At 38.9% G+C, this 20,128-nt stretch overlaps 3 protein-coding genes across 5 annotated transcripts; 1 reads left to right on the forward strand and 2 right to left on the reverse strand.

The window, feature by feature from the left end:
* Window positions 1–366: 366 nt before the first annotated feature.
* On the reverse strand, window positions 367–1,605 carry BZIP4 (basic leucine-zipper 4). Its single transcript, XM_089620756.1, has one exon. The coding sequence runs from the start codon at window positions 1,384–1,386 to the stop codon at window positions 967–969; it is 420 nt and encodes a 139-aa protein (XP_089476882.1). The 5' UTR covers window positions 1,387–1,605; the 3' UTR covers window positions 367–966.
* A 3,927-nt stretch (window positions 1,606–5,532) lies between these two features.
* CW7 lies at window positions 5,533–10,221 on the reverse strand. Of its 3 annotated transcripts, none has more exons than XM_089620855.1 (13): window positions 10,028–10,211; window positions 9,854–9,928; window positions 9,406–9,595; window positions 9,240–9,314; window positions 8,876–8,982; window positions 8,617–8,677; window positions 8,147–8,206; window positions 7,969–8,043; window positions 7,692–7,841; window positions 7,255–7,309; window positions 6,768–6,890; window positions 6,289–6,506; window positions 5,533–5,927 (listed from the first exon to the last, which is right to left on the reverse strand). In XM_089620855.1, the coding sequence occupies exons 2-13, from the start codon at window positions 9,883–9,885 to the stop codon at window positions 5,904–5,906; spliced, it is 1,170 nt and encodes a 389-aa protein (XP_089476981.1). In that variant the 5' UTR covers window positions 9,886–9,928; window positions 10,028–10,211; the 3' UTR covers window positions 5,533–5,903. The 3 variants fall into 3 exon arrangements, with proteins under 3 accessions (XP_089476981.1, XP_089476980.1, XP_089476982.1); XM_089620854.1 differs by having other exon boundaries at window positions 9,854–9,946; window positions 10,028–10,210; XM_089620856.1 differs by having other exon boundaries at window positions 6,289–6,422; window positions 9,854–10,221.
* A 3,004-nt stretch (window positions 10,222–13,225) lies between these two features.
* LOC149391943 (uncharacterized) lies at window positions 13,226–15,121 on the forward strand. The gene is made up of 5 exons (XM_089620076.1): window positions 13,226–13,479; window positions 13,600–14,254; window positions 14,333–14,840; window positions 14,917–15,014; window positions 15,101–15,121. Exons 1-5 carry the CDS (start codon window positions 13,226–13,228, stop codon window positions 15,119–15,121), a joined length of 1,536 nt encoding a protein of 511 aa, XP_089476202.1.
* The last annotated feature ends 5,007 nt before the right edge of the window (window positions 15,122–20,128 follow it).

Below are 20,128 nucleotides of genomic sequence, written 5' to 3' on the forward strand. Positions count from 1 at the left end.
GGACGGCCGAACACGGTTGTTGCAGGAAACACCGGCGAGGACAAGAGCGTCCGGCGAGGCTCGGGTTCCGGCGAGGACAAGGAGACCCATAGATGCGGGATCAATAAAAGCTATTTCCGAGGTAATGAGAAGATAGGACAGCCTCCCCCCAAGTCGGAGCCGACCAAAGCGCCGGCGTCCTCCCAGGAGGGGAGCGGCGAAGAGAAAAGCTTCTGGCGGCTAGGGTTTGAGAAGAGAGAAAAAACTTTCAACTCGGATGAGAGAGGTTTTTCTTCAATAACAAATCATATATAAATAGGCTTTGCTTTTTTGCTCATGAAATATATGAACATATGATATGTTGACACGAACAAAGCATACACACACTGAATCTTTTTTTATTCAACAATAATTCTAGGGAAGTAGTACATATTTACACATGAAAGCCATATACTTTGGCCGTCTAACGTAGAAAAAGGCAGAGCCTAATTAAACCAGCTAATACTTCTTATACGTACATAAATAAATATTTAACGTATTTCTTATAATTAAAATAAGTAAAAAAAAAAACCATTAAGCGTAAGCTCTCTAGGATTACGTGTGATCAGTGGGTCCCAACTTTGTTAATTAGCAGCAAAACACGTACACATATGACATATAACTGCTAAAAAGAAAAGTCTCCACATGATCTCAATAAAGACAAAGTAACCAGAAGATTCTCTCCAAATCTTATAATTTTTTTTTCTATTTATTATTATTATATTATTCTCACTGTGGCAACGTGGGGTTCAATCTCTCAATAGACCACCAACTTTTCGCCACATCAGCAAGGACAGTTGGCCCCACTCATTCTCTCTTTTTGGTCTATGAATTAATTCCACCCCAAGTTTCACGTAAAATTAGAGCTTTTGAATTTTTTTTTAGCCTAATGATTACTGCTAACTGATCATAGTATCCATGAGAAGCGCGATGACACGTGGCGTGTTATCAGTGGCCTAAGTTCCGGTGTAGCTCCGAGAGCGTGGAGCGCAGGGCCAGAAACTCGAGGCTCAGGCGGTCATTCTCGGTCCACGCCACGTGGCAGTGCCTGGCCGCGAGTTCGAGCCGGGACTTGAGGCTCCGGTTGAGCTGATTGAGGCGGTTAAGCTCGGCCGTGAGATTCTCGAGGTGTCTCTTCTTTCGCCACCTGGACCGCCGAGCGGACTCGCGGTTTGATATCATCCGGCGTCGTTTTCGCTCGGCCACCGAATACACGGCTCGGCTCGAGCCTTCCTCCGAGCCGGAGCCAGAAGGCGAGCCGAGCGAGTCTCGGTTCTGGCTGTGGAAGATGGAAAGCAGGTCGTCGAGGTTCAGACCGGCTTCGAGTGTTGGGCAGTGGAAGTGGACCGGTTCGCTCGAGATTAACATGGTTGAAGAAAAAAAAGAAAAAAGAAAATGTGTTTAAAAAATTTAGAGAGGATAGGAAAGGAGACTAGGAGTGGGAACAAGGAAGGATCGAAGTTTCGGGGTTCGCTATTTATAGATGTGGACCAGAGACTTGTGGGGTCCACACGAGTGAATTTTTTTTTGAACTCGGGGGTATTTTCGTCTTACGTAAAGTAATTGCTTTTCTCCAACGTTTTTTAATATTTTTTTTTTTTTTTTTTTAATGTCTTTTTCCATTACGTGCAGCTTTAGACTTTAAGTAGTGTCGGGGTCAGGGTTGGATATTGGTGGTGGGTGGGTTCTCTTTTTAAATTTTGCTTTTATTTATTTATTATTATTTTGAAAATTTTATTTTTTTTGTTCGACAGAGAGGTCATTGACCCTGATTTGCTTAGCTTAATCACGAAGAATCATACAAAATTGCCTAAACTATAGTGTGAATGGCCTTATTAAAAAAATACACTGAATAATACCTCACTCGAAAAGTAGAGGGGTAGTTACGCTAGAAAAAGTTTTTGACACATATGAGATAATGCATTGCTTCACTAAATACGTTCGTGATGATAACATATTTAAATTTATATTACTGTAAATGGTATACGATCATTACACATTACTTCACGTAATTACAGGATAAGTCACAATTATAGTGTTGCTTATTATTAACCTTTATGAGGATTATGCGTTTACATTCATTTTTTTTCTCTCCAACTATCTAGCTATTTATGCACGCTTAACTGAAACTTCCTTATTATTATCATTACTATATTTGTGTGGGAATTGTAAGTGGCAAAAAGAGGCAGATTTGTATGTGTTCCTCGCCAATGAATTTAGCTTAAGAAGTAAGATATCAATATCGAACTATGAAACTTTTATGACTGAAATGTTTTTTTTCTTTGTTTATAAATGGAAATTATAGAATTCATATTCCATGCATTTTTAGTTAAAGACTGTATTTATATCTTACGTTTTCAAATATATATACTTTTCATTGTTAAAAATTTATTTTTTGATTGATTGTTTACATCTTAAAACTTTATCAAAATATGGACATAATAAAATAAATAATCATACGTTCAATTTGGTCATCAGCGCCAAAACTTGAGATGTGGATCATCCAAGACATAGTATAGCATGGCATACTTCTCTTGTTTGAACCGAGGTTTGAAACTAAAGTTCTTCTCACGAGGATAGATAAAGTGATTCAGATGAGATCCGATGTAAATCCAACTTTCTATTCACTCGTTGGATTTGGACGGTTCAGGAGGAACCACCAATGTTCTCTCTTCTCACGTATGTTAAAAATATGGAACCTAACAAATTATGAATGATCTAAATTACTATAGTATCTAGCTTATATTTCCCTTGAACAAGAAAAAGTCAAAAAAAATTTGATTAATAGATGACGTCTTAACAACTTTGATAATATTTTTATTAGCATACTAATCATTTTGATAAACTAAGATGCAAAAAAAATAATATTTATCAGGGGATATATTTTTAACATAAAATATAAGGGATACTTCAACAAAGAAACAAATTAATAATGGTATAATTATGATACATTGGAAAACACATAGATGAAAGCTATATTTGACTAAAATTTAATGGATACGAATGGTGCATTTTCATTTCATATTCATAGATAAGATAAATTATATATGTATGAAATTAACTACGCAATAAAAAAATATTAAAAAATTAAGTGACTAATAGAAAAACCTAGAAACTCGTTCATCTCAAAGTAGATTTTATTCTTTTTTAATTAATTTTATGTCTACAACAAAATTTGTCGACCAATGACTAATATATGGCTGTGGGATAAACTCGAATAAAGAAAGATAGGATTAACTTTTTCCTAACATATCCACATACATGTGTTTGAAACGGAAACAACAAAATACATCAACGTAAAGAAATGAGAGAGAGAGAGAGAGAGAGAGAGAGAGAGAGAGAGAGAGAGAGAGAGAGAGAGAGAGAGAGAGAGAGAGAGAGCAGCATGGCAAACAATATCCACAATATATATGTGTATGTATGTATGCATGCATGCATGCATGCATGGGAATCCTCTTGTGATATTATAGCCGAAAAAAATACAGTAAGAGAAAGAGAAACCATTCCTAGCCACACAGCTCTAATAACAATATTAAGGCTAAAAAAATCTTCACAATGTCAATGCATTTACCTTCCTCCTTCTACTAGGTTCTTCTTCTTCTTTTCCAACTTTCTAAAAGCATACTGCGAAAGAGGTCGAGTGTAATTTATTGCCAAGTCCTATTTTTTTTTTCTTTCCCTTTGAGTTACAATTTATGATTAATCTAATATTGCCTCATCATTATATTTAATTATAGGTATATGTATTATGAACCACTCTTTATCAAAGCAGTTTCAAGTACATTTAAATATTCATGACAATGAAAGGGTGTCAGTGAATCTAAGAGTCCAAACTTTCATACTTCTTTATATTTAAGAACTAATGATGTCCCGTAAATGAACATGCACGTGGAAACATTGTCAATAATGTTTAAAAAAAAAGACGTAGTCCGGGCAGTTTTTTAATTTACATTCTTGGCGGTTTTATAGTTGGGAGTTGTTAGATAGAATATATACATATATATATATATATATATATATATATATTATATGGTTCTATTTCGAGTGGTTTATTCCAAAAAATACATTAATATAAAAAAAAGACATAAATTGAGGCCAGGGTGATAGTGGAGACTAACATGCAAACGTTCTAGGGTTATTGAAAACCTTATATTATGACGAACATGAAAACGAATCTAAGAGTTTCTGTCTCTTTCTTTTAAGCCAAAGTAGGTTTCATGTGATGAGAATTTAGAGGTACTTTAAAAAAACCGAACTCTTGTCCTCTCTTCAACTGCCCATTGGTTTTAGTTTAGTTTTACGTGTGCCCTCTATTTTTTGCTTGAGCGGGTACAATTAATATTCGATGTTTTCAGTAAATATATAATAAGCATCTAATTTAATCTCTCACTTGGTTACATTATTTTGTTTGCTAGCTGGTTTTGCTTTATGGAATCAGCTATTGGGAGCTAAGTGGCTGAATCACTGAATACTATGATAATAAAAAAATATATATATCTTATTTTGTACCCGTGACCGGGCCCCTGAACTTTGTTCGTAATTCGTGAACTTGGGAAACTCACTGATCTTTTGTATAACTTTTGTCAATTTTCTTATGAGATCTTTACTGCTCCGGCTATTTGAACTTCTTTTTTAGGGTAAAATGATTTGTTTATGTGGTTCGAAATTATACGGGGATCAATAAGCTGCTTACACATAGTTATAATATGCTAGGTTTCCGTATAAAATGACACGAACTTCATTTTACCTTAAAAAAAAGTAATTAAGGTCACGAATTATATGCACATGAGATTCCGAGAAAATACATATAATATGCCTTTGGCAAAATAGACGCAGACGCCATGGTTTCAAAGTTCATTGACTAATGATAGTAAAAAAAAAAAAAACACAGTAGAGTGCACTGTTCAAGGATGTAAAAAAGTAAATGCTTTTTAATCACTAAAAAGTAATCACGATGTATGTTGTTACAACTTACAACACAGGACACACAAATAAACACGTGGCACAAAAAGTATAAGCCCTAGTGACGTGGTTTATCGTGGGTATCCAAAAATGTGTCTTTTAAGGTCTCGTTCATTCTATACAGTTATAGTAATATTACCCCCCACTAAGATTCAACCCAAAAGTAGCTAGACAGTTGCACCTTGAACACATTGGGGTGTAACTAATTGCCGACACTGTTAAAGCGAACCTAAGCTAAAGAAGAATTCACAAAGGGGAAACATAATTGAATCCTAAAGGCATAAACTACTAAAGTTGGGCTCTGATAATCACACCCCCAAGAGCACAACCTCCTCAAGCTAAATGAGTAAAATAAAGGGAAAATAACAAAAATATCTCCAAAGATGGATTTACAATAATCCGTAATTAGACGAGTAATACTGTGCTGTGATTGTGAAACCAAATGCTATTCATTTGCATACCTCAACTCTTTCACTTCGAAGTCGTCTCATTTAACACGACAAGGGATATAATTGCTCCGAATAATTTCAAGAACATTGGTAAAAATGAGAATTTTGTGTAAACCCCCGGGACATGTTGCTATTTTTTCATGAATAAAAGAATATTGTTAAAAACTCCAAGCCTTTGTGATACAGCGCGATCTTTATATCCATAACGGAGGTAAATTGCTTTACATGGAACCCCTAATGTTTTGCCAGCATTTTCACCAGACTTTGCTGAATGAACCCAGAAACTCAATTCAACAGCAAAAAGAAAAAAGAAAAAAGAAATAAAAATAAATAACCACATTCGCAGAATGGGAAAGATGAGAACGCTGATTGCAGTTAGAATCTGCAAGTCGCTACCTTAGATTTCTATAACTTTTCCCTTTTCTTCAAGCAACAAAGTAGAGAGTCCGTTTCAATTTTCAACTTTTCGGGGGCTCACAAATTAACCGGAGGACACCCCTGCAATTTACAGATAATTTTGAGAAAACAAGCGGGCCAGTAAAGATGCATTTCCGGTAAACCACAATTAACTTTAACAGAAATCTTTCGGTTATGTTAACCTCTTTAAACCGTTCTTATTTATTTCTTCCTTAAAATTGTCTTAAATACATTATTAAAAATTTATTTCTATTTTCTAAAAAAAAAAGTTCTTTTAAAAGAAATTTGGAATTATACAACAAATCAAATCAATAAGGGGCATTGCTTAAAGACGTCTTCGTGATTGATTAGGGGAAAAAATATCGAAAACGTCACTAAACAAAGGCTAAACCTAAAAAGAAGCACCAAGAGAGAGATTCCTTGATTGGAAAAGAAATCTGACCTTGAACAAAAGATCGTTAGCAATGTGTTCCCAAGGTAACGAAATGGACATCAAGCAGCATTTAAGAGGAAGCATTTCGTCGCCGGAGGAAGCGGCTGCGTAGGCGTGCTTTGCAGCCACGGTGGCAACAGCAGCTGCTTTGCGTACGATCGAACCGATACCAAAACCATGTTTTGATGTCACAGGTGAAAACGGGCGTGAGTCTTGGTGGCTTTGGTCTAGTAATATTACCAGGAAAAAAAAATATTATTACTATTACCAGCACAGAAAACAATATGAATTTCCATTTCCAAGACATGACGTAACGTGAGATTACCATAAAGCAAATGAGCAATATATTACTTGGTAGTTGCTTAGTTTACTGTTTGGCCCCTTTCCTTTATAAATTATACCCATGGCAGTTTTGCAACCAGATTAGAAAGTTTCTATATATCACTTACTAATCTTGAAAGGATTATACACATAGAAAACTGTCTTACCTGCTACACCGGAAACAGCTACTTCAACTTCCCCGCGTCCTCCAGGACCCTTCATGTATAGTCTGTCTGTTTTTCCCGGGAAACCACCAAGAGCTAAAAAGCTTCCAAACCCTGACTTGCCAGCTTTTGATAGAGGGGCAGAAAAAATGAGTTATGCATAACCAGCATATAGCATCAAAGAAACTTGGACAATAATTGGGCAACTAAAGACTGTACATGTATTCAGTATATTGACCAAAGTTAAGAATAACAACTAAACTTATTACCCACAAAGACGTTGAGAGACACAGGTTTCATACAATAATACTATCTTATAACAGAGAACTTTCCGCAAACTATTCTCCTTGGAACCAATTTTTTTTTTTTTAATTCCCATACTTGAATTTTAATGGAAAAAGAATACTGAAACCAGATCTTCCAGAACAGACAACTCTAAGGAATATTAGGTCTCTCTAATAAACTATGTGCAATTTGAAGGTGAATATACCATCATATGCATCTCGCACCATTTGATAACTGACAAATCCTGAGAAAAGAGTAAGCTGCAAGTAAAGGCACTAGTAAGTCAGCATGTAGCGTAGGTATTACAAAGGGTTAGCCATCTATTTTCATTCATTTAGACAGACCAGTATCACACGACTGAGAACTGGAAAAATAAGATTCTTCAACGCATAGAAACTTCTCCTTGTTATTTACTACAGGACACGACAGAGTTTTGGGTAGTAAAAATTTCAGAAATCACAAACTCATGTTTCATCTTTTCAATCCATTATAAGTCTCCGTTACATGTTTATATTATCTAATTCTCTCAATATTAAAATATATATATATATATATATATAAGTTCTTAGTGAGTCAGACTGTGAGAAGCCCTGGCAAACAAGTTAAGAGAAGATTTCATAGCTATTTTCAGTCGAGACAAACCTTATTTTTATCATTTCCACTATAACTGTTCATCTGTAAAGAGGAGAAATCACTAGAACTTCCTTCACGTCGCTTGTTTTCACTAGGAAATGCTGCCCCATCATGTGCATTAAGAAGAACACAGTAGCAGTGGTCTGATTCTGTCAATACCTGCAAAAAAAGACGAAAATGAATTACTTCATCGAAGTTATTGGTCCATACACAGCATAGAGGAAAGGACTTAATAAAATTAAAGATTACAACACGAAGCAAGAATTTAATATAATAAATGCTTCACCACAGCATCAAAAGTGGAGTCAAAGTCATCAACAGCGAAACAAATATCTGGATAAGCGGGTTGTGTTTCAACTTCCTGGAAAAAAAAAAATTAAGTTAGAGCCAACATAACAAAAGTGGGAGAAAATATCCAAGAATATCATGGGTCACATTCTTTTTATTATAAAAAAAAGACATACCTTTCTCGAATCCAAATGAAAATTGACCCTGCTTGGAGATGCATAAACAGTCTTGACGACCTGAAAAACATCACAAATTAGGCTACACAATTGATTTTTCACGTACTATTTTAATGACTTGTTCAGTATCTAAATATCATGACTTCAGTAGTTTAGCACCTCCAAAGGCAAAGTTTCATCTACAGTTGAATTCCTAGTTAACAAAAGCACAGCACAATTACAATGGCCCTACTACTTTGAAGAGTTCTTGAGTATCATAACTTTAGTAGTTTAGCATCTCCTAAGCAAATTCATATGAACTCATAGTTAACAAAAGAACATCAAACTTACAACGGCCCTATAAGCCTAAGCCACCACAGAGAACATACACATCAGTGAAATACATTCCACATTCAGAGTAAATAACACTTTTTGATCAACACGATGGGTTGCTTAATGAATAAAAAAGAAGTCAAACTGCAATTTATTACCTTATACACGGAAGCTAGTGTTGCATCTCTGGAAGCTTGACGATTTTGAAGTTCCTGAGAACTAAAGAACAACTCATTAGTGTTTATCGGGAGCATAAGCTAGAAGTTCCACGAAATAGATGTAGCAAGTTTATTTCTAATGCCAGCTACATAAACCAGAAGACAATCTCATTACAGAGGAAAAACAGTGTAAAACAGAACATAATAATGTCAAGGATAAGTAAGTAGTTAACATAAGAACGAAAAACAGAGAGCCTACCTGCAAATTGCCACAGTAACAGTAAACGAAGTGTGCGCAATCAAGTTCAAGTAAAATGAGCGCCTCCAATCAACGTCTACGGAATTCTCACCGACTACATCATCCAACTGATAGACAGGACTTAGACAATTTTAGTTTATTGGAAAAGATACATATCATAGGATGTGATCTTCATTTTTTTTATATAATTAAAGGATAACTGTGATCTTCGTTTCGAAAAGCCTATAAATCACTATGAACAAAAATCAGAATCGTAGACGTGGAGATTCAAATTTGAGAGCAAAGAATAAATTAAACCATAATGATTAATGAAACATTCAAAGTATTTAAATCTGGATTTTAAGTGCTTTTATGGTCGCTTTACCTTAGGTGCCCACCTGCGCACAAAATACGGAGAATCACCTTCCTTATCGGCACTAGAACTGTGGCCTTGAGAACCCTAATTAAAGAAAAGGATTCGATACATTAATAATTCCAACACATTACCATTTCTACACAAAATATGACCACCGAGAGAGCAAAATCCGTACCAATTTCTTGACAAAGAAGACAAGATCATCGTCTTGCTTCCGCATCGATTCCTTGCAGCGAAAGAAATAGTAATCCAGCACGTCGTGCCAGAACCGCTGGTCCATTTCCACGTCCAAACTTTCTTGCTCCTCAATCACTGTTTTCCCTAACAACTTCGAGTTCTTCTTTACCATGTCAAGCAATTCAGACCTATCAAATGAAAATATATATATATATATATATATATATATATATATATATATATATCGAAACCATACATTTTCGGTCAAAGATTGTCGGTAATCCTAGAACTCAAAATTCTAGTCAGCTCTGTGGTACAGCAAAATTGACAATTCGTGACGGAATTATTCTAGAAAAATAAAACAAAAATCGTCGGAGAGCGAACTCTGATCACGGAGATTCAAGTGAAAAATAAATCAAAACCCTAATTTGACGAAGGAAACGTACCTTGACGGAGTTTCGTCGCCATGGCCGAGCATCTTTGAAGACCCGGTCGAATTGAATGTTGAGAATTTGGGATCCCTGGACAGAGTTAGGTTTCTGAAAATGCGAGCGACAAAGATTCAACGAGGGTTTAGTGATGGAAAACCCAACGAATTCGGCGAGTAACGAGCGAGTTACCGAAGCGATCTGGCGCGAGTGTTTTCCTTGCAACAACGAGGGAGAGACAGGAGAACCTGGAAGCTATGCCTTGGTGTGGTGAGGCACACCGTTAAAACATATGGTTTACCAATCAAGAACGAATAGCTGTTCCAAACTTCTAAGTCATTCGCTACGCATTTCTTTTTTTATTTTACACCAATATATGTGAAACACAATGTATGCTTTAATTACATAGTTTTCATTTGCAATGTGTTACAATTATATTGTGTTTGGTTTCTATTGGGTTAGCTTTTTTTTTTTTGCTCTCACATTGGGTTTGGTATGCGATTCTTTGAGTTTTTTTTTTCCTAAGACATTAGCATAAAAATACTCAATATTTTTTTATTTGTTGTAATTTAATATTTATTTTTTTAAAATTGGGAAAAAATACTTAATATTGTAACATTCTTACGCCACCGTTATGACTTGTCCGTTAAAATGGATGAAAATATATATATATAAACCATCTAAATGAGCAAAACTAACAAATAAATATCATATTTTTATAATATTTACAAAAATTAAAAAAATTGATCACTCTCTATCATTGGTCTAAATTATTTAACCCTCCAACACATTTCGTTTATTTTAATACTGAAGAATCTAGAATACTCTTTATTTTTAAATAAATTACACTTTATTTAATTTTTTAATTTAAAATTATTATTTCTAAAGCATTAAAAGAATTAAAAATTAATAATAAATAAAATGTTATTAACATGAAGTTTGCATAAAAAAATAAAATCGTATATATAAATATACATGCTCATGCTCATGGTGAGGGAAGAGAGGAGATGAGAGGATATAAAATTTTAATTTTTTTAACATAATAAATAAATAAAAAAGTTTTTTTTTTATTTAGCTCATTTAAATTACTTATTTGTGTCTTTTCACTCATTTTAACGGACAAGTAGTGACGGTGAAAGAATATTGCAACATTGAATATTTTTCTAGCAACTTTTAAAAAATTGGTATTAAACTGCAACAAATAAAAAGTATTGAGTATTTTTGCCGCCCATAACTTTTTTTTTATTCACTTTGTTACCTTATTTTTCTGGCTCATTCAATATTTATTTTCTATTTTGATATCATATCATTTACCATTATATGCATAATAGTATGGACAGTTTTTTTAATATCAAAATTGTGAAGAAACTTGGGCTTTGGTAGTCCCAAAAAAATTAGACATCGACCCAACCCATCTGCTCAGTCCGGTTTGCCCAACCAGACGATGGCGGTGGTGCGCGTGTGTGGTGGAGGAGATGCGCTTGTGTGCATCCTACCCCTTATAACTTATTTTAAAAAATAATTACAACTTAAAATCTAAATAACAAGTTGAAGAAAAAATACTTATATTTGAGCCTTAGGATTAATAAGTCCAAATTTATAATGTTTAAATTTCACTTTTGCCCCCTAAACTTGTTGACGAACCACAAACCTTAACCCAACTTTCATTTTGTTACAACCGGTCACCATATAATTTTGAAACCTTTTCACGTCATCTTCTTCCGTCAAGTTGTGGTGGATTCTGTTACCATTTAGACCACGTGTGTTGCACGTGTGCCCATTTCAGAGGGCATTATCGTAAATGCTTAAGAGAATTGAAATCCTCTAAAAATGGGTCAGAGAAACGAAAACGCCTAAATTGAAACCCTAAATTGAAATTCTGATACTCATTCAAACTGAGCGATGACGAAGAAGAAAACACCTCCGGAAAAGAGAACACCGAAAACGCCAACGCCACCTAAGAAGAAAACACCGCCGAAGAATAAAACACCTCAGAAGAAAACCCCTGCGAAGAGACGTGGGAAAAAAACTCTGACGAAGAAGAAATGTTCGTCGACGGAACCTCCAGAGAATGTTGGAGACGGAATAAGAAGAACAACTCCAAACTATGGTGAGTAAGAGTATATATAGAAAAGTGTTAAAGCTTGTCTCTTTATTCTCGGGACCACATTGCACGTCTATCTTTTATTTTGATTTCTTGCTCGAATCACATGGGTAGGGACCACATCGTTGAATTTTCTGTTTGTTGGTTGGTGATACATATTTAATGGTGCATTGTTAAGTATTTTTTTGTCTTGATATCACAGTTTTGTCTAAGCGTAGGGAACATATGGCCCAACATCGTCCTTTTTTACTATATATTCTATTTGTTTCAATACTGAATGAGTTTTTTGTGTTTCATGTTTTACAGCCCCTGGATCTGGTTTTTTTACCTACGTGGTTCACCATGGGGGTGAAATGGAGTTCAACAATCGCGGTTGGAGGTACGTAAATGGTACAATATCTCATGTAGACTACTGTGACATAGATAAAAGCTCTGTGGTTGAGTTGGATGGTATTATGAAGACAGACCTGGGGTACCCGGTCGGGGCTGTTTACTATTTTAAGTGTCAAGATAGTGATGATGTAGGATATATTTTAGATGATGTCACTTTGTTGCAAAGGATTGGGGAAATACTTAAGACAAGTTTTGAAGTTGAAGTATGGTGTGGTCACCCGAGAATGCCTAGTCCTCTGTATCTTACGGGGGTAGATGAGCCTTGTGTTGCTGAGACTGGTCAGACTAGTAAGCCTTGTTTTGCTGAGAGTGGTCCAACTAGTGAGCCTTTAGTGGCTGAGAATGGTCCAACTAGTGAGCCTATAGTTGCTGAGACTAGTTATGTTAGTGAGCCTCGTGTTGCTGAGACTGGTTATGTTAGTGAGCCTCGTGTTGCTGAGGCTGGTACAGAACATGGAAAAGGGAGTGAACCAGGGGTTAGAAAGGATGATGAGGATGATGCTCTGCCTGATGTTGAGGTTGATACTGAAGAGGTTGTTGTTGAGGTTGCTACTGAGGCTCCTAATGATAATCAAGAGTCTGATAGAGATGATGAAGATGAGTTGGAAGAAGAAAGCGGTTATGAGGCTAGTGCAGATGAGGTGGAAGTGGATGGGGATGGTGTAGACGCAAGTTTACGTGGGGGAAAAGGTAAGCAAGTGGTAAGTGATAATGAGTTAGAGGAAGATGAAGGAAGTGATTATGAGGATGAAGATAACATGAGGATACATCAAAACTCTTCAAGCGAGAGTGGAACATAATTAGAAGATGAATTTGCTCCAAGCTCATCAAGAAAATGCAAGAAAAGGAAGAATGTGTTGCCTGACTTTCCGGCATTCAGAGAGGACACCGATATGGGTCAAGATTGTTTCAAGTTAGGATTAGTATTCCCAAACGCTAAGGTTTTTAAAGATGCTGTTAGGGAGTATGCAATTCGTGCTGGCAAACAGATATACTTTAAGAAAAATGACCCAGAAAGAGTCAGGGCTTGCTGTAGAGACCCTAACTGCAATTGGGTTTGCTATGCATCAATCATAGGCCACACTGACTCGTTCTTGATAAAGACATATAGGTCAGAGCATACTTGCCCGAGGACTAACACCAACAGGTACATGTATCTTTCTATATTAAGAAAAGCTATGGGTAGTACTAAGTATGTGTTTATTTATGCTTTTATTTATGTGTTTATTTATGCTTTTATTTATGTGTTTATATATGTATTATGAAGGTTTGCAACTTCAAGGTGGTTGTCAAAGCATTATAGGAATCAGTTCCAAGATAATGAGAATTGGTCGTGTGGGAGCTTCATGAACAAGGTGCAGCAAGACTTCATCCTGAATTGCTCAAAGATGAAAGCCTATCGTGCCAGGAAGTATGCACAAGATTACCTAGAGGGGACATACAAACAACAATATGCATTGCTTTGGGACTATGGAGCTGAAATCAAAAGATCAAATCCGGGATCCACAGTAATGTTTGACACAACCCTCGTAGATGGAAAGCCAGTTTTCAACAGGATGTACATATGCTACAAAGGGTGCATGGATGGTTTCAACGAGGGATGTCGGCCTGTGATAGGCCTAGATGGCTGTCACATCAAAGGCCATCAAACCGGTCAATTGCTCACTGCAATTGGGATCGATGCTAACAACAGCATGTTCCCAATTGCTTTTGCAGTTGTGGAATCTGAGTGCAGGGATAGTTGGACATGGTTTTTGCAGTTTCTACGGGAGGATGTGAAGATCCACAACGGTCTACACTGGACATTCATAACAGACAAACAGAAGGGACTTAGAGAAGCATTAAATGACATGTGGGTAGAAGGTGCGATACCAGCTGAGCATCGACATTGTGCTAGACATTTGAGGAGTAATTTTACCAAGGTAAGTATAATCCCAACTTTTAATTATTAGTAACTACTCAATTCCTAACAATTTACTATATTGTCATCAATGCATAAGGTATTCAAGGGGCAATTCCTAAAAACAAAAGTCATGTTTGCTGCCATGGCTTACTCAATGGAGAAATATTTGGCTGAGATGGAAGACATCAAGAATGAAGATGTGAAGGCTTGGGAATGGCTGATTGACAAGGAGCCTCGTCATTGGGCACGAGCATGCTTCAGAACGACTCCTAAGTGCGACATTGTCTTGAACAATCTTTGCGAATGCTTCAACGGGACTAGGGTTTTATTGATGGCTAGACAAAAGCCAATACTCTCAATGCTTGAGAGAATCAGGATGTATTTACTACAGAGATTCACTAAGCAACGGGTAGCAGCAGATAAGTGGCATGGAGACATAGGTCCCCGGATTTCGAAGATCCTAGAGAAAAACAAGTTACTCAGTGCACAAAACATGGCCCATTATTGTGGCAATGAGCAATGGCAAGTCCAAAATATGTATGGCAGCATGTACGCGGTGGACCTCAGACACGGGACCTGTTCATGCAAAAGATGGGACTTATCAGGTATTGTTCCTTATCAAGCTTGCTCAACTCGCTCAATAGTTTTCATTGACGTCATTGGTTTTCATTTGTTATGCAGGGATACCTTGTGGACACGTGATCAGTTGTATTTGGAGTAATAATGAAGACCCTGAGAAGTACGTCGCTGACTGTTACAAAAAAGAAACGTACATGAAGGCATACCGACACCAAATCCATCCACTGAACCCCATTGAACAATGGCCAAAAACTGGGACGACACCAATGGAAATGCCTCCTAACAGATCAAAGCCAGGGAGGCCTAGAAAACTGAGAAGGGTCGAGCCAGATGAAGTTTTGCCCCGTCGAGGAGCTACAACATTGAGAAGATATATCATCATCAAGTGCTCAGCTTGTGGAGAATATGGCCATAACATGAAGACCTGTTTTAGAAGAAAACAACATAATTTGGTTAGTGATCTTAACTCAATAATTATGCCAAGAGCTGAAATGAGAAGTAATCCTATTTTTTTTTTGTTCTGCAGAGAGAATCAAAGAAGAAAGCTAGAGATGGAAGCCAACGCTCTCAGCGACCACGTCGCCAATCTGGAAGTCAACCACCTAGCCAACATTCACACGCAGGTCCCAGCGTAGGTTCAAGTCAAGCTGCAACTCAAGGGCCAAGTCAAAGTGCGAGTCAAGCTGCAACTCAAATTGCAAGTCAATGTCAACCTCAACAACTTAGAGTGAGCGATTACAAACAAGGCTTCGTGAATTTCTAAGTTATTAGTTACACACCCAATATTTCTAATACATCTGGACTTGTTCTATTTACAGCGCAGTCCGAGATTCAAGACTGTTGATGATCCAGACAGGCTACAGACTCTTCGGCCAAGAAAATTATTCAGAAAGAATTAAAGCATGTTGCCATGGCTTTTTGAATATGTTTATGTTGTTTATTATGTGACCAAACATTATTTCCTAGGTCATTTACTAAGCGTGTATTTGCATCTTTTGGTTTAACAACAGAATTGAATCATGTTGCCCACATTTTGGAATCTGTTTATGTTGTTTATTATGTGACCAAACAATAGTATTTTGAAGGTCAATAACAGAAATTGATTGACAACAGAATTTAAATACATTTTGGTACACTGCAAAATACATTTCATTACAACAGAATTTAATTACATGACTGCAAAATACATTCACATAAACCAAATGGATCCACTGTCATTCAGCCTGATGTCATTCACTGCATTACTTATAGGGATATCCTACTTATAAATTACTATAAAACAGAGAACAATTACAATCACAGATAGCAGAAACTTCAAAAATTTTCCTTCACGTTGAATCTGTTGACCAAGGTTCTTCAATTCATCGAGAATGGCATCACGACCATTCTGCTCATCGTCGTCATGAGTTCCATAATTGTAGCCGCCTTCATTAATCTTTCTCAGCAAGCCTGGAATAATTTCAACTGACCTACTACACATTTCAGGGTCGATCCATTGTAAAAATCCACAACCTATATCTTTGTTTTTCTGCAAAATGTCAAACTTGATTGAGTCCAACAAAATTTATTTTCAGTTCAATAAAACACCTCAACATCTAGCCCTCGGAAATACCAAACTACGACGAAAAACCAACAATTTTATTCCCACTGAAATAAAAAACCTTAAAATCTAACCTTCGGGAATATTTAAAAACCTTCTACCAAAAACCCAACACATTCTCAGTTAAATAGAAAATCAAAGGAAATTGATACGTACCTTATATTGGGGACAACCAAAAAACCTTCTACCCGGATTTAACGATGTCCACGATGTCTTCTTAGAGCAAACCAAGCCACAACTGCATCTCGGTGTTCCACGATTCTTGGTATGGGCTTCGTCGTTCCCGCCTGAAACTCGACGATTCCAAGAACCACTCGAGCTGTAAGTTTCCATGGCGTTTTGGTGAACTGGATTCGCGATTTGTTTGGTGACCGGTTGTAACAAAATGTAAGTTAGGTTTTTGAATCGAACTGGATTCCACGACGAGGCCAAACTGATTTGGGGATGAATCGAACCCTAAATCACAATTTTGGGTTTTGGGTTTTTGAATGGTCTAACAATTGACGATATCAAAGGGCAATTCAATAATTTTGCTCTGAAATGGGCACACGTGCGACACACGTGGTCTAAATGGTAACAGAATCGACCACAACTTGACGGAAGGAGATGACGTGAAAGGGTTTCAAAATTATATGGTGACCGGTTGTAACAAAATGTAAGTTAGGTTAAGGTTTGTGGTTCGTCAACAAGTTTAGGGGGCAAAAGTGAAATTTATCCTTAGTCTAATTCCTAGAGAAATTCACAGATCTCTCTAGAAAGTAAAGATGGAGTTGAAATTGTGGAGAAAATTTAAGAAAGTTATTTATACTCGTTAGATTAAGGGGCAATAAGACCAGTAACTTAATAGCTCATCATCTTCTTAAAAAATAGATCAAGTTTTATTTTATTAAAATATAGACCATGAAGTCTATAGTAAATTAAATTAACTAAAAGTAAATTAAATGAACTAAAAGTAAATTAAATTAACTCTTAATTAATTTAATTTTTTAGCGAGACTTAATGGACTATTTTTTTTTTAATAAAACTTGAGCTAGAATCTTAAAAAAGACTAGTGAAATGGCTAATTGCAACAAATTTTTATTTAATTGATTTGTGATGATAACATCCTAACCATCCACTTAGTAATGAAACTAGTATCTGTTAATGCCTGAAAATGGATCAACACGAAAACCGGTCCGCGGTTCGGTCTAGGGCCGGACCCTATGACCGCGCGGTGGTCAAACGGAGAAGTTGTCCCAACACATGTACCTCCGCCGTGCCGAAAAGAGATTTCCGACGACTCGTCACCTGAGAAAAGGGAAAAGAGTGAGCTAAAGGACCGCAGAGGGGTTTCCTCCGGCGGGCACTCCGACGCTCAACATTAGTCTAGGTGTTGTGCTTCAAAGTTCTAGAGAGAGAAGCTCTGATGAGAGAGAAACTCTGATGAGAGAGAAGCAGAGGTTTTGTAAGTGTGAGCAAACTTACCTCCAAATGGGAAAAATTGAGGTATTTATAGAGATGTGATGATGGGTTGGGGTAAAACCGTCATCTACTCGGGCTCCCCCTTCAGACATGAGGTAGAGGTCGAGCCTGGCTGGAGGTCGAGCCTGGCTGGAGGTCGAGCCTGGCTGGAGGTCGACCTTGCCTGGAAGTCGAGCCTGCCTGGAGGTCGAGCCTGGGCTGGAGGTCGACCCTGCCTGGAAGTCGAGCCTGGCCTGGAGGTCGACCCTGCCTGGAAGTCGAGCTTGGCCCGGAGGTCGAGCCTGGCCTGGAGGTTGACCCTGCCTGGAAGTCGAGCCTGCCTGGAGGTCGAGCCTGGCTTGGAGGTCGAGCCTGGCCTGGAGGTCGACCCTGCCTGGAAGTCGAGCCTGGCCTGGAAGTCGACCCTGCCTGGAAGTCGAGCTCGGCCTGGAGGTCGACCCTGCCTGGAAGTCGAGCTCGCCTGGAGGTCGAGCCTGCCTGGAAGTCGAGCCTGCCTGGAGGTCGAGCCTGGCCTGGAGGTCGACCCTGCCTGGAAGTCAAGCCTGGCCTATAGGTCGACCCTGCCTGGAAGTCGAGCTCGGCCTGGAGGTCGACCCTGCCTGGAAGTCGAGCTCGGCCTGGAGGTCGAGCCTGGCCTGGAGGTTGACCCTGCCTGGAAGTCGAGCCTGGCCTGGAGGTCGACCCTGCCTGGAAATCGAGCTCGCCTGGAGGTCGAGCCTGGCCTGGAGGTCGACCCTGCCTGGAAATCGAGCTCGCCTGGAGGTCGAGCCTGGCCTGGAGGCGACCCTGCCTGGAAGTCGAGCTCGGCCTGAGGGTCGAGCCTGGCCTGGAGGTTGACCCTGCCTGGAAGTCGAGCCTGCCTGGAGGTCGAGCCTGGCTTGGAGGTCGTGCCTGGCCTGGAGGTCGACCCTGCCTGGAGGTCGAGCTTGGCTGGAGGTCGTGATGGGAGGTCCCCTTAGGGGTGAGCCCGACTTGTCTCAATTACTGGCTCTATTCTTTGGACCGGGCTCGCCTTGCTTCCTCGTTTGGGTTGGGCCTTAATATTTCTTAGTATGGGAAAAATCCCACATAACAGTAACCCCCCAGTTCTTTGGATGACTTAGTCGTTCAAGAAACTTCGTGTCTTCAGGGTGGATCGTCGCCTATCTTTTCCGGCTTGAGTATGTTGATGGTGAGCGCTCTCCACCTGCCTTCCCTTGTTGTTTCTTTTTTTTTCTCCCTCACCCCCTTTATTATTATTTTTTTTTATCTCAGGTCTTGCGTGGAGCCTTGGAGAGGGAGAGAGGGAGTCTTCTTGCTTTGAAAAAGTCTACCCTCGCTTTTTTTTTAAAGGTAGGTCTTTTATCTCTTCTCTTTTTTTCCATTTCTTTAATCATTCATTTGCCATCTTCTCCACGTTTTTTATTCTCCATTGATGGACTCTACCAACTCAAATGGTGATGGTGGGGCCCATAATCTCGAAATTGATGATTTTGTGGGGTTCAATGACTTGGATATGTCATTTTCTCCTCCATACAGTGATTTCTTTGACTTTGAAAATGAAGATGATTTCCAAAGTATTATTGTGGCTGCCCAAAAAAATCTTCAAAGTGATAAAAAGGATTCCCTTCTTGAAGGTGTTCTGAATTCCCAAGTCTGCAAGCGTGACAATGATGGGAAAAACTCATCTTTTGGGGGCATTTTGAAATACCCACTTCATGATATTAGGGCCACGTGTCCCACTCCCCTTGCTTCTTCTTCTTTGTTGTCTTCTCCAGTCGCCCCACACGTTTCGCTCTCCCCTGGGTTGCAAAACCAAAAAGCAGATCTGAAGGTTTCGTCCCATTTCTCTTCACTCTTTCTTCCTTCTTCGAGCTCCTCGGCCAAGGAACAGCACGGCCGGACTGTTTCGAGCTCCGCCACTCCCGCGCACGACGAGGGTTCTTCGCCACCGAGCTCGGAGGCCGTACCCGACCGATCTCCTCCTTCTTCCCCGCCCATCTCCCGCTCTGCAACCCACGAGCACGGCCGGGTCCCGACCGTCTCTCTCTCGGCTCGCGCGCCTGGTCGGGCTCCGTCCTCGTCCATCACAGCCGAGCTCCTCCTTCCCCGCGACGGGCGCAGTCCGGCGAGGGACGTTCCAGGCCCGTGCGCGCCTCCGTCTCCTCGCGTTGAGCGTGGCCCGGACGGGGACCCAAGCTTCCCCGATCCGGCGGACAAGGACAACTCGGCGGCCCTCCTTTGCTCTGAAGTTCTGCGCGCGCACGGGAGTCC

This window comes from Urtica dioica, chromosome 7 (genome assembly GCF_054948205.1).
Source record: "Urtica dioica subsp. dioica isolate 48M chromosome 7, U.dioica_male_clone48M_v1_H2, whole genome shotgun sequence".
In the NCBI taxonomy this organism is placed as follows: domain Eukaryota; kingdom Viridiplantae; phylum Streptophyta; class Magnoliopsida; order Rosales; family Urticaceae; genus Urtica; species Urtica dioica.

What these genes read in the sequence shown, in the direction of transcription:
- BZIP4 (XM_089620756.1), bottom strand. Translation starts at nt 1,386, where the DNA reads ATGTTAATCTCGAGCGAACCGGTCCACTTCCACTGCCCAACACTCGAA.
- LOC149391943 (XM_089620076.1), top strand. Translation starts at nt 13,226, where the DNA reads ATGGGTCAAGATTGTTTCAAGTTAGGATTAGTATTCCCAAACGCTAAG. An exon ending in TGAGGAGTAATTTTACCAAG is followed by an intron (nt 14,255 to 14,332) that starts GTAAGTATAATC and finishes TCAATGCATAAG; the next exon opens with GTATTCAAGGGGCAATTCCT. An exon ending in CAAAAGATGGGACTTATCAG is followed by an intron (nt 14,841 to 14,916) that starts GTATTGTTCCTT and finishes TTTGTTATGCAG; the next exon opens with GGATACCTTGTGGACACGTG.
- CW7 (XM_089620855.1), bottom strand. Translation starts at nt 9,885, where the DNA reads ATGCTCGGCCATGGCGACGAAACTCCGTCAAG. An exon ending in TGCGCAGGTGGGCACCTAAG is followed by an intron (nt 8,983 to 9,239) that starts GTAAAGCGACCA and finishes CCTGTCTATCAG; the next exon opens with TTGGATGATGTAGTCGGTGA. An exon ending in TTCATTTGGATTCGAGAAAG is followed by an intron (nt 8,044 to 8,146) that starts GTATGTCTTTTT and finishes TTTTTTTTCCAG; the next exon opens with GAAGTTGAAACACAACCCGC.